At 38.1% G+C, this 12,440-nt stretch overlaps 1 protein-coding gene across 1 annotated transcript in view; it reads right to left on the reverse strand.

Annotated features, from left to right (window-relative positions):
- The window catches only part of aff2 (AF4/FMR2 family, member 2), a 156,855-nt gene that overhangs the window by 56,959 nt on the left and 87,456 nt on the right, over positions 1 to 12,440 (reverse strand). Inside the window, exons 7-9 of the mRNA XM_051419060.1 lie at positions 11,378 to 11,414; positions 9,339 to 9,399; positions 3,471 to 3,525 (exon numbers count right to left, since the gene is read on the reverse strand). Of these exons, the coding sequence (XP_051275020.1) occupies positions 3,471 to 3,525; positions 9,339 to 9,399; positions 11,378 to 11,414 (153 nt within the window). The remainder of the gene's footprint in view (positions 1 to 3,470; positions 3,526 to 9,338; positions 9,400 to 11,377; positions 11,415 to 12,440) is intronic.

Raw genomic sequence — 12,440 nt, forward strand, 5'->3', positions numbered from 1 at the left:
GGGGGCAGCAGCACGACCCCCAGCGACTGCTTTGAACTCATCTCTGGCATCATTAGTGCATGATGACAGTGATTAGAGGAGAGAGGGCCACCATGCCAATTTTCATACAGAAAAACATGACAAGAGGAGCAGGACAACTGCATCGCTCATATGCAAAGTGCCCCGGGGTGTCAAACACAACCTCTTCGGTCAATGGACACGGAACTAAACGTGCGGGAATCTCCCCTTTTGGATAAAAACTGAAGGTTGTCAGTATCAGACCAGTGTTGGAGTAAATATGGTATTTTAAAGCTTCCAATTCTGACCTGAAATTACAAGTATTAGCGTTTTTTATCTACAAAATTGCAGAGCCTGAAGTGTGCTACTTGAATAACTAGACTTTAAGCATGTTTAATGATAATTAATTAATAATTCGATCATTTTACAAAAGCTATTATAACTTGGTGAAATAAATTAGCATTTAAATTATGCTTTGCAAAACTTAAAGGGAAAAAAATAATAACACAAGAATCATTAACTGAGATGAGAGATCTGAGAGCTGCATCTGTGGGTTGGACTCTTAATTAATTGATAGGTGACACACTGTTTACATGTCTTTTAATCAAAGAGATCCCTGAATGGGAACTGTAAATGTTAAAGCAGGAAATAAATAAACTGAACATGTAATGTGTCAGCCGCATTTATAAACTACCATAAAACTTCTAATAATAGCCCGGGTGTTTATTTGCTTAAATCACTGATCTCACCCTGCCTTTATTGGGGACATCTATATGGACATTTAGACCAGGCCTCTAATTGACACAAAAACACACAGCCACACCAGGCTAGTAAAGGAGAATTTGAAAGCTTTTTAAAATGAATTTTTGTGATTCCATTTTAAAATCTAATCATCATTTCATCATTTAAATACAGAATAATAATTCATTCTATTTTTATTTGGGAAAACAAAGTCACCACAAGGTTCATTTTGTAGCTGTTCTGGAGCTTTCAACCAAATCACATGGAATTCACCAGTAGCTGTATTTAAGCTGCAGTTGAATTAATACTTTTTTGATAGCTAATCACAGTAAGTTTATAGTTATTCTGGTAGTAGTGCATATTAGTGAAGTATCATGTTTGACAAATGAATGGGAACTGTTTGCTCTGTGGTCCTTTCATGGTTAAATTATTGTCTAAGAATAATAAGTATTTTCCCTGCAACATCAACAAAGCAATTATTCTAAAAGTCACCACTGGACCTGTTTAGTGGCTGTGATTTCACTAGTCAACATTTAGTGGCTGTATTCAAATGGAACAAAAAGACTTGTGCTACGTTTATAAGGTTTAAAAAGCCTCTCCAAGTGGGTAGACTCTACAATTACTTCAAGGAAAGCTCATTTACAGGAAAGTATTGCTTTGATTGCTACACAGTATACACTTTGACCTGCTAGTGTAAACTCACAGGCCTACAACAAAGTTCCTGGGTATTTGAAAGGGACTTGTGAGAAAAGAAGAGCCATTTTCCAAAGTATTTACACAGTGAAACTCAAGCTGTTACAGCTTAAACCTTTTACGACTTCAGTGGAATAATTCAACTGGAATCTCTAGCTGGAATTTCTTGTTTAAAAGTGCTTCTTAGTTGTTATTGACATACCTAGTTAGTTATTTTAATAATTTGGTAACTTTCTCAGGTGTCTGACCACTTGTGTTTGAAACATTGTGTCGTCCATATAGAAGAAAAGAAGAGTTTGGAACAAGATAGCAAAATAAAGAATTTATATTTGAATATGCCTCATTATTGTGATTACTATTCTTTCCACATATTTACCTGTTGACTCGTTCAGTTGCAGCAGAGTGACTAGTGTATCTCACTATCAGTCAACATATCAATAGCTTGAGGTGCCCTGTTGGTCTGAGGCGTTGACCATCAACTTGTTACATGTCTTCATCTCTCTCTCTCTCTCTCTCTCTCTCTCTCTCTCTCTCTCTCTCTCTCTCTCTCTCTCTCTCTCTCTCTCTTTCTCACATTTTCTCTGTAAATCTGTATCTAATAAAGGCTTACAACATACACACATCAGAGATTGTTTCTGTCCCATTCTCCTTAATGGGGGAATTATATAGGCTGTTATTGGAAAGTTGCCAACATACATCTCTTCCATCCTCTGGACCTTACCAAACATGGTCTAATGACTGGCTTTCACTACAAGTTCCTCCAGTTCATCGGAAGATCTGCTTTTAATTTTGTTAGAAAGTTTTTATTCAGAATCACCCTTTTTTTATTTATGCTCCTAGTACTCTGGAATTCTTAACAAAGTACAATAGTCTTGTACCCATTTAAATTTAAATCCATGATCAAAAGTTTTCCAACATCTGTTTCCACTTGAATTGTTTTATTTCATGTATGATCTGCAATTGTATAGTTGTGTCATTTACTTGTTTTCTTTCATCTTTTATCTTTTATAAGTGTTTTGATTAATTTATTTTCTTAAATTTTAATTTAAAAAAATAATTAAATTATTTTAACATCTTGTATACTTTTGATAATTTCAAAATGTTAATTTTTTTCAATTGTGCACCAATTCATAGCAAAAGTTATCTCAGGACTCTTTCTAAACCGTACTCAACCCAACCATTCCCACTATGAGCGAGAACTTGGCGACAGCGGCAAGGAAAAACTTTTAAGAGGCAGAAACCTCAAGCAGACCCCGGCTCTCGTGGGCGGCAATCTTCTTCGACCGGTGTGGAGTTTATATATACATATATATATATAAATACACATATATGTGTATCTCTCTCTCGCTCTCTCTTGCTCTCTCTCTGTCTCTCTCTCTCTCTATATATATATAAATCTGAATTAACCGCACACTGGAATGACTTTACTGTGATTTATTTAAGAGCGAGCAATGCGTCTCACTTGCAGCTTCCTCCTTGGTTATGGCCCCTTTGTAGACTATTCCCAGTCTAGGTGTTGTTGACAAAGTCACAAAGGTTAGTTACGTATTTGAGCTGAGTAAGTCCTGATATTTATTGGTTATGATGATGTTGTAAGCCCACAATTGTTTCAGCAGTTTTACCAAAAACCTGAACTTATTTCACTCTTTGTGACATATTAAGAAATCTAATAAATATAAGCAATTAATTAGTCTCGATCTGATAAATGGCAGTAGGGAAAAACTGTTTTTGTGACCTGTGACTGAAAGGGTTGAAATACCTGTTAGAGGTGGTATGTAAATAAACACTGATTAAAGATGGTTGGTTGTCTGCAACTGAAAGAGATGATGGATGAATTGTGAATAGATGCTTTTAGAAAACATGGGCAGAAGTGATTCCTGGACAGATGAAGTCAATCAGAATATGTGACATATAAAAAGAGGAGTTTAATGTAACGTATGTGAATGTGCATGAATGACCAGAGGACAGACGGAGGCAAAGCTGGAGCGAGGGATGATTTGCATAGATGAATGAATGGACGGACTGCAGAGGGAGCTCACCTTTTGTTCGGCCTCTTCCTCATCGCTGCTGATCTTCAGGTCATCCTCCAACATTCTGCGCAGAGACAAAGGGACACGTGTTATTGCAGCCGTGACCTCCTGTCTGCTCGTATTAGGTCGGATATGGCAAGTCGTGATCTGCAATTCCCTTTGATGAACTGTCCTGGCAAACGGATTAATTACACAGCAAAAGCAGCACTGATTCATGTTGGGGAATGAGGAAGTGGACAGTGGATGGAGCACTTCGCTGCTAAAAACCTACCAGATGTTCGGCTTTTAGAGCTTGGAGAGGAAAGCCAGATTGTTTTTTCACCTGGAAACTTTCTGTCTGACAACCGCTGACCAACAGCCAAGAATTCCTTGGAAACAAAAAGGACGTACTCGGCTGAGATTAGTCCCTCAGTCAGGATTGTACACGGATATTTTAGGGGGAGCTTCAAGTTAGCCCTGTTTCCTTTATTAGGCGTGTTTGTTTTATTCTCCTCTCGCTAGAAATGAAATTCTAACAATATAGATGTATGGAGGCTATGAAAAAGATATACAAGACACAGTCGATAACATGACCTACCTCAGAGCATCACCTGCTCCTTACCACACAAATTATTCAGTATTTATGTGGTGTGCATTGGCAAGTTCCTGTGTTTTATTGCTTTATATAAACCCTCCACACAAACTACTGTTATTTTAAGCTGCCACTGCTATTGTTATGACAGGAGAATCCCCTAAAGGGATTTTTACTGCCTCACGAACCACTCTTGTCAGTGCTTGCACCGCTAAAAAACACTCCCCAGTGTTGTGGTGTGTTTTCAGATGGGGCCGTACGAGTGGTGAATAAATGAAGCACAATAAGGAAGAAAAAAAAAAGCTTTGCAGATAAGGGGCACAGTGCAGCACACGGCGATGATAGATATGTTTGAATGAATGAATAATGGATTCATGTTTTATTTCATAAGAAGGGACAGATGGAGAGAGGGAGATAGTGAGTGAGATGGAGATGATAATGATGGAGAAGAGAAGGGGGAGCGAGTGACAGAGGAGGATAGAGAGAGGGAGACTGAATAGAGAGAAAGGAAGCATGGAGGGAAAAGGAATAAAATGCAAGAGAGAGTGGAAGCATCTACGAGGACAGACGCAGTCAGATATAAATGAGTTATGGACTAAAGCATCCATGACTTGCATAGCTTAGAAAGCACGACATCAAATTTCTACAAGGCTCTTAATTGCCTGCATAAAATGGAGTCTTTTTATTTAAGTAAAGCGCTGGTAGAGCTCCATTACTTGCGGAAGTTTGACTGAGAGGATGTTAATATTTTCCAAAGCTAAATCAAAGCCACGCTCGGCTAATGACTAATTGCTCAACACAGAATTTCAGATGCACGTGTACTCAGACTGCAAAACAAAACGCACACATAAATCTTTCTCTCAGTTGACTGCCTTATGGGGAAAACTCTCAAGCTGAACAAGTTCCCTGCCAGAGTGTCTGTATTATCGTCCACAATCAAGATTAACTTATTCAGGCCAGCTCTCAGTCTTAATTCTGTCCCTCTCTGCTTTTTTTTCGACAGGAAAATCTGTTATTCTCTCATTTATCATTTACTGACTCCAGTTTGCATTAAGTGATCACTGCTGCACAAGATCACCTTGGATCTTCTTTTAATGAAGGTTCTATATGCTGTTGCTCTTTCCATCGATTTTTATTATGGAGAGCAAGCAAAGGGTAGGTATGTTTTCATTAGCGTTTAATCACCTGAAAATAAGAATCGCTGCGTTGTCGTTTCCTTAAAATAACGGTTGGCCTCCATGTTTCTACAGTAGTCCAGAAGGGGAGGATGAAGTGAGGGAGTTGCAATCTGCAACTACACCACTAGATGCCACTAATTCCAATACACTGGACCTTTAAAAGCTGTGCAAAAAATGATTGATTATGTGATTACGTACTGTAACTTGCTTTGTGTCAGTAGGTTTGTTTAAGGCTGTGCTTTCCCAACCTGGGGGTCATGAGTAAAACAGAAAAAGACCGCTGCATCAAATTAGGTTTGAACTATTTGAATTTTTTCTAATCTTTGCCCTTTTCCTTGTGAATAACTAGATAATTTTACTCCATTTAAAGGGTGAAAAACATACGCAATGAGTAACGAATGAGTAACGATGGGTCTAGAGTAGACAGTGTCACAAGCCAAAAAGGTTAGGAGCAACTGGTCTGAATAGAGGTTGAATATAACTACTGTGGTTCATTATTCTGCAGTAGACATCTGAACAGAGACTGAAGTTCAACAAGCTTTTGAAGTCTTCTTGAAAGTCTGTCAATTTCTGTTTACTCCCGCAGACTGTTTTTGTGAAGCACTAATATACACAAACACATGTGTGTGTATAGTTGCTGTGTCAGATGTTTGTTTCAGAAATTGATCGTATGAGTTAAGAGACACACTGTAATACTTTTTATATTGCCAAACACACAAAACATGGGATTGGTATGTTTGATGCTATGTGGTCAGATCACATTTTTGCTTTCAGTTTGATTTTTTGAGCCGAGGCCTTGCTGGCTGCTCATTCCTATTGTGCCTTATTTTTGAAGGAAGATAAATATTTGTACTGTAAAAAGATCTATGTGTTAACACGAATACACTGGAAATAATTATGAGCTGGTTTAACAACAAAATTTGACTTTAAAGTCTTATTTAAGTTGTAAAACCAATTGAATGTTCAGTAAGCGTAAACAAAAATTGTTGAAACTTTACAGCATCTAAAGTTAATAATTTTAAGTGACACTGACACTGGGAAAACAAAATACCTAGTAAATAGTACTTAATCAAGAATGTTGTTTAATTTTGTAATTTTAATATTTGTACAAAGTTTGTGTTACCTAAAATTTTTGATGTGTGATCGGTTTCAACAATTCTTTTGAGTTAAAATAACGTACTACATTACAGTAAACAGTAACCTACATTATGGTTTTCAATGCTTTCACTAAAAACAAACAACCATGACTTATCTTAAAATGTATGTACAGTATATACACACAGCAAGTTTCTAGCATATACATTATCTTCAAACTGTAAAAAAATAATGGTCTCAGGAGAATTTAAACTCTCAAACAATACCTATATATAGAAAATCTGCTAGTATGCTACTCAATGTTTCTTTAGATACTTAATTTAATAAGTTATATGTTCTTTAGTATGTTCATTTAACTCATCATTTCAAGTCAAAAGACTTCAAGTTAGAAGAAAACATGTTTATGCGTTCTGAAGTGGTCTTAAAATAAAAACTATAAATGTTAAGTTTAATTAACTTAAATTTAAATGAATAAAACTTGTATATTTACATTAAGTTAATAAGAAAAGAGAAGTTGATTCCTCTAATTCCTTTTTTCCAAAGCAACTTGTGCATTCAAACGCTAACTTGTATTATACTATTAAAATATAACACCATCACAACAACACTTGGCTGCTTATTGATCTTCTTTGACCGCGCAGGTAAATCATATTTTGACAGTATTCTTTACACCCTGAGCCAAACAGAGGACAGAGCTCATAACCCCAGGCAGTGTTAGTGTCTTGCTCTATCTAGGATGCTACACTGTAAAGTCCAGCACTACTGTTAGAGAGCTCAGTGATAATAAAAGCAAGAACTCTGGCGTTATCTGGGTTTCCGTTGCCGCCGGCAGGTGAGACACTGCTCACTAAGCAAACACAAAAGCCAGTTCGACTAGACAGAAGTCTTCTTCGCTTCTTCCGCTCTGTTACATAAATGCAGTTGTCTCAACATCATGAGATTGGATCAGAGCGTAATGAATCTCCTGCAGGAGGAGGGTACAATATGCTCTCTGCTCTAATGAGAGAAACAAATTAACCACCACAAATTCTCTTGCTTTTGTTCCTAATATACCATTAAGATGCAGAGCCTATTTGAGAGGGATTACTGTTGGATGAGTTTTCTGTAATGGTCGGACATAGTAAACATTCAGCAAAGAATATAGCAATTAGCCTCAACAGCACAATTACTCTTGAATAAGACGAGGTAGGCCTATTCATTATCCCTAACATTTTACGCTGTTGAGCATCACAGTAAAAACAGACAATAGCCTAATGGCTGCAGTAAACGAGGCATTGTTTTTAACCAATAACAATTATTTCACCCTAATAAACAAAGCAGCATTTATGCTTGAATACAAGATGGGAAAAAATTACACCTCAGGGCAAACAATAGTAATCAAACAAAATAGGCTTATCGGCTTTGGAAGCAAAATAGTGTATTAAGCCACAAGAAGCACTACAGCTCCAGTAGACATCATCCTAATGGAGATATAATTAACTATTTAACAACATATCCAAAGAGGAGGAAATGAGAGTTTACATGCAGACTTGGAACTTTAATCAAACCAGCTGAATTACTACCAGCTATAAACTGCCTTGATGTATTCTTAACTTGCACTATTTTTGCATCATCTTTGGGCCATCAAGTCTTTTTCATTTTCAGAAGCTCCCTTTTGACACCATGCTTGCCACGTTTTATCTCCTTTTTTAAATAAGCTTTCATCAAATGAATAAATAATTCATGGCACTTAGCGCCCGAAAACTCTCATTAGAGGTAGTAACACCGGAGTTGTCATATTGAACTAATGTTTAAGTGATAATACAGACAGTGGATAGGACAAAAATCATTTTCCTCACGTGAAGTAAGAAATTAAACAAGACGTCGCAAAACATTATGATGAACACAAACACAAATAGGTTTTTGTTTTGGGTCACACTTGGGTCTGGAAGTGGATTTAAATAATATTCTGATACTACAAATAGATCAATTTAGTCCTGTTTGGTAAGCACCTGCGTCATCTGTTCTAAATGCTGGTATTCAACATGGATAACTGACTGTTCACTAAGCCCCACCAAACTTAGCTACTGGTAAGCTTTCCATTCTTGCATGGTAGGCCATGTGCTTGAAAGAAAAGGGTGAAGTGAGTGAATTGCGACCTACAACTACACCAATAGAGTGCCACTAAATCCTACACACTGGAACATTAAACAGTATGTTTCACTTTTAATGTTGCAAGACAAAATGCTCTTAGTATGAGGACTAACCAGTGTTTGGCCAACCTTATGTTATCTTGGATTACAAGTTTGGATGGGGTTGCTGGAGTGCAAACTTCTCAAAATCCAACAAAAATATGTCAGGACAAAGCTGCTAACATTACACTCTGATATAGCAGCATCTGGGACCAGATTCCAAACAGCGTAAAACTAACAGTGAATTTCTTTTGCCTAATAACCCCACAAAAAATGCTCCATGGTCTTGGAAGTAATGCTAGGTCAGTTTCTGTAAACGGTAAGCAGGTTAGCTGGACATGCTAACATTTACACAGATTATGTTTGAGCAGATAAACACACAGTTTAATCTATTTCTGACACTTTTCCTACTGTGTTTTGGGATTTTGGGAAGGCTGCAGACCTGTTTGAGGGAGGCATTAAGCAAAACTGTCAATTTCTAAAACAAAATCATTCCGCTTGTTGTGGTCAAGCACAGGATGAATCAGGGGTCGTGAAGCTGATTTACAAGCCAAGATTTCTGCCTTTCCAATCTCCCCCTGCCATGAATCCTGCTGTACAGCGCTGTGAGTGAAGTGGAGTGGGCTGCAGCCAGAGATGTTGCAATATGCTCCTGGCTCACGTTAAATTAATGTAGCTGCACTTTCCCGCTCTGATCCACACAATCTTTTTTTCCTCCTACCAGCAGTGAATTTCATCCAAGAGTCAAGCTTAATTTTACCTTGAGGCAAACGCAGCAACAGCGGGTCAGAAATTCTCTGTTTATGTGTGTGTGTGTGTGTGTCAGAGAGAGAGAGAGAGAGAGAGAGAGAGAGATACTCACGACTTCTGTGGTGCAGTTGGTGGTTTAGCAGCAGGCTTGTTAGCTGATACAGTACATCGCTCTGAAACACAACAGAGGACATTCAAGTATCACTGTTTAGCATGTGTCTTGGGTTGATAGTGATTACTGTTTGACAAGGAGCCAGACTCAAATCACTGTAGATGGCTATTAGTATTGTCGCACCGGAAAACATGACACTGCACGAGTGTTATTTAATGAATGTGCTTTTGCTTTGCTTTGGTAACAGGAGTTTGGGTAAAAACACAAAGCAAATGTCCCTTTACAATAAAAGTCAAACTGCCTGACAGCCACTGGGGGTGATGATTTATTTTCCAATACGGATACACAGACTTTTATAACACAACCCTTTCATTTTATTTTATATTCTAGTCAGCTGTGTTTCTTCTTTTCATATCAGAGAGGAAAGCCTGCCAGTTGGAAAACATTCCAGCTTTATATACATCACAAACATCTCAAAAACACTACAAGATGGGGGTTAACAGAGGAGCACCAGTTCAGAGGAGCTTTTGATGATCTGATGTGAGCCAGAACTACTGTGACGTATTAAATCCAGCATTGGGCAATGATATATTGTATATCACGAGACAAACAAGCTTCTATCGACTTGGCTTGGATTTTTCTGCACATTTATTCATGTATATGTGGAAACCAGACAACAAAAATATATTCCAGCGCACACCAGGATACCAGGATTGAAACAGCAGTGAAACAACGTGTAATTCACTCCTTGCTGTCTGGTCTGCTTTGTTGTCTGGTTTATTTTGGTTTGCTCTGCACCAGCTGGCACTCAGAAGAGAAGCCCTGCTGTGCATGGATTTTTCTACTTATATTATGTTCCACATATTTATGTATATGTGTGTTTAGGTAGCAGTCCCTTCAATATATGCTGTTGTATTGGACAGTTGTGGGCAATGTTGCAAATCAATGAGCAGGTTTATGGCAATATTGGATATTTGCAGGAATATGACGAATTATCTTAAGTTTTAAGGCCAAACCTGTGAAAAAAGATCCCCAAATTTGAAATTTGAAAGTTGTCAGCCAGGGAAGGGACTAATGAAAATATGCTAATGAGCTGCATTATGGAAAGTATAGGATCCAGTATATCTTGAGCTTGCGCAGGTCTAAGGACTAATAACCTCCTTACACCTGGTATTAACATTATCTGGATAATCAGATATACAGGCCTTTGCATTTAGACCTGATAATAATAAGCATTTTTATGACCTCAGTTCGGTCCCAATGGATCTGGTTGGCGGACTCGGCCATGAACAGGCTCATTCATTCTTCAATCACTGTGGTTGTCTAGATAGGATATTCAGATATAGATCAGATTTCTTTTGAGTCTTTGAGTCTATAATACAAATCTACTAATAAATCTACTATTTAAAATTAGGGTCATCTATTTTGTTGCAGTCAGAAATTGAGCAACATCTGATAAAAATAAAACATCAAAGTCATTGTTAGAACTGTGATGGTATTATTAGGTACTCATATCGGAACTTGGTATTGGCAAGTACGCAAAAATCTTTTGGTATTTATATATCAATAAATTACATAAACTGTGAGAGAACAAACACAAGCATCTGATAAACAGTCTGTACTCCACTCACCACTTGAGTGTGAACTCAGTAATAAATGATTCAGATGTGTAATTATACATGAATTGCAGCAAATCACAGTTTGGTATATTGCAGAACCCACATCTAAATGCTGAGCGACAAAGTCTGTGTCCCGTGTGTGAGCATGCTTGCTGCTGTTGATAATGAAAAGCATGGACTCCACAATCAATCAAACCAATTGAGCTGCGTGTGTACAATCACGTTTGCCTGATTATTTGTTTAGATGAACACAGAAAGATCAAATCCGACGTTTTCAGACTGTTGTGCTCCTGTGGCTATGCATTCATTCGAACATCGGCTGCTTTTCTCACATTTCTTCAGGGTGGTATTGCCTTTATGGCCTCACCAGTGTTAATTATCACAGAGCTAGTAGGTGAGTGTTGATGCTGGGAAACTTACTCTGGGTGTTGTAGCCTGAGGTCACATGCTGTGACTCCTAGAGAGAGGGAGAGAGGTGGAGAGAAAGCCAGAGGGCGATGAGTTGAATGAATAAACCAACAGATGTCATTATTGATTTCACAGCAGCACAACGATGCCATTACACAAAATTCAGATCCTCTCATCTCCCCGCGTCGACGCTCCACCTCATTCTTAAAAATCTCTGGCAGGATTAGTGCGACGCTGGGGGCTGAAAGCGCCTCAACAGTCTTTCCTAATTCATTAACTACCGGGTCAGATTTACTGCCTCTGTGTTTACATTGCTATTTCTTTTGACATCACCATCAATGTGATGTTTTGCATATTAAAAGTGATTCATAAAAGCACTCTGCAGTCGAAAAAAATACACCTGCTGTTTCAGTCAGAATATTACTGCCATTTCGGAGATAAATGCTGAATATAACATTTAATGTGACAAATATCCCTACTGTTTACATCACAAGGTGGCAAAAAGGGTTGTTTGTAGGAGCAGGAGAAAGTTTTACCATATCTATCTTCTGAAGTGGCAATTTTTTAGTCCCTGCTTTTATTGTGGCTCAGTCTTTGTTGATTACTGTTGTCATGTTTCTGCACTTCACTTGTCAAACACCACCTGTCAGACAAACAGTGTGGGTGGTGCTGCAATGTCATTTCCTCGAAAATGTCTCGTGAAGTTCGGCTTTCTGTAAGTGACGTTCTTTTCTTTGAGTGTTGAGCGCCATGGTTCCTATCACTGTTCATGTTAAAAACCCACTTATTTTCCTCTTTCTTACGAACAGGAAATATTTAGTTGAACGCCACAGCCTGTTGCTCAGGAAACAAGAGCACCGCGACCAGATAGCAAGATAGCTAGACAGACAGACAGTGTCCCCAATTCTTCCTCCTACTGATTCTGTCGGTACCCAAACATTTAATGTAAAAAATACAGACTTCTGCAGAGACGAAGTGGCTCTATTCATGACCACTTCCTCACAGGAAGTAAATTAAACATGCAATACTTAATTAACATTTTAATTTCATTGGCTGTCACTTGTGCCACTGCGCA

Source organism: Dicentrarchus labrax, unplaced genomic scaffold (genome assembly GCF_905237075.1).
Source record: "Dicentrarchus labrax unplaced genomic scaffold, dlabrax2021, whole genome shotgun sequence".
In the NCBI taxonomy this organism is placed as follows: domain Eukaryota; kingdom Metazoa; phylum Chordata; class Actinopteri; family Moronidae; genus Dicentrarchus; species Dicentrarchus labrax.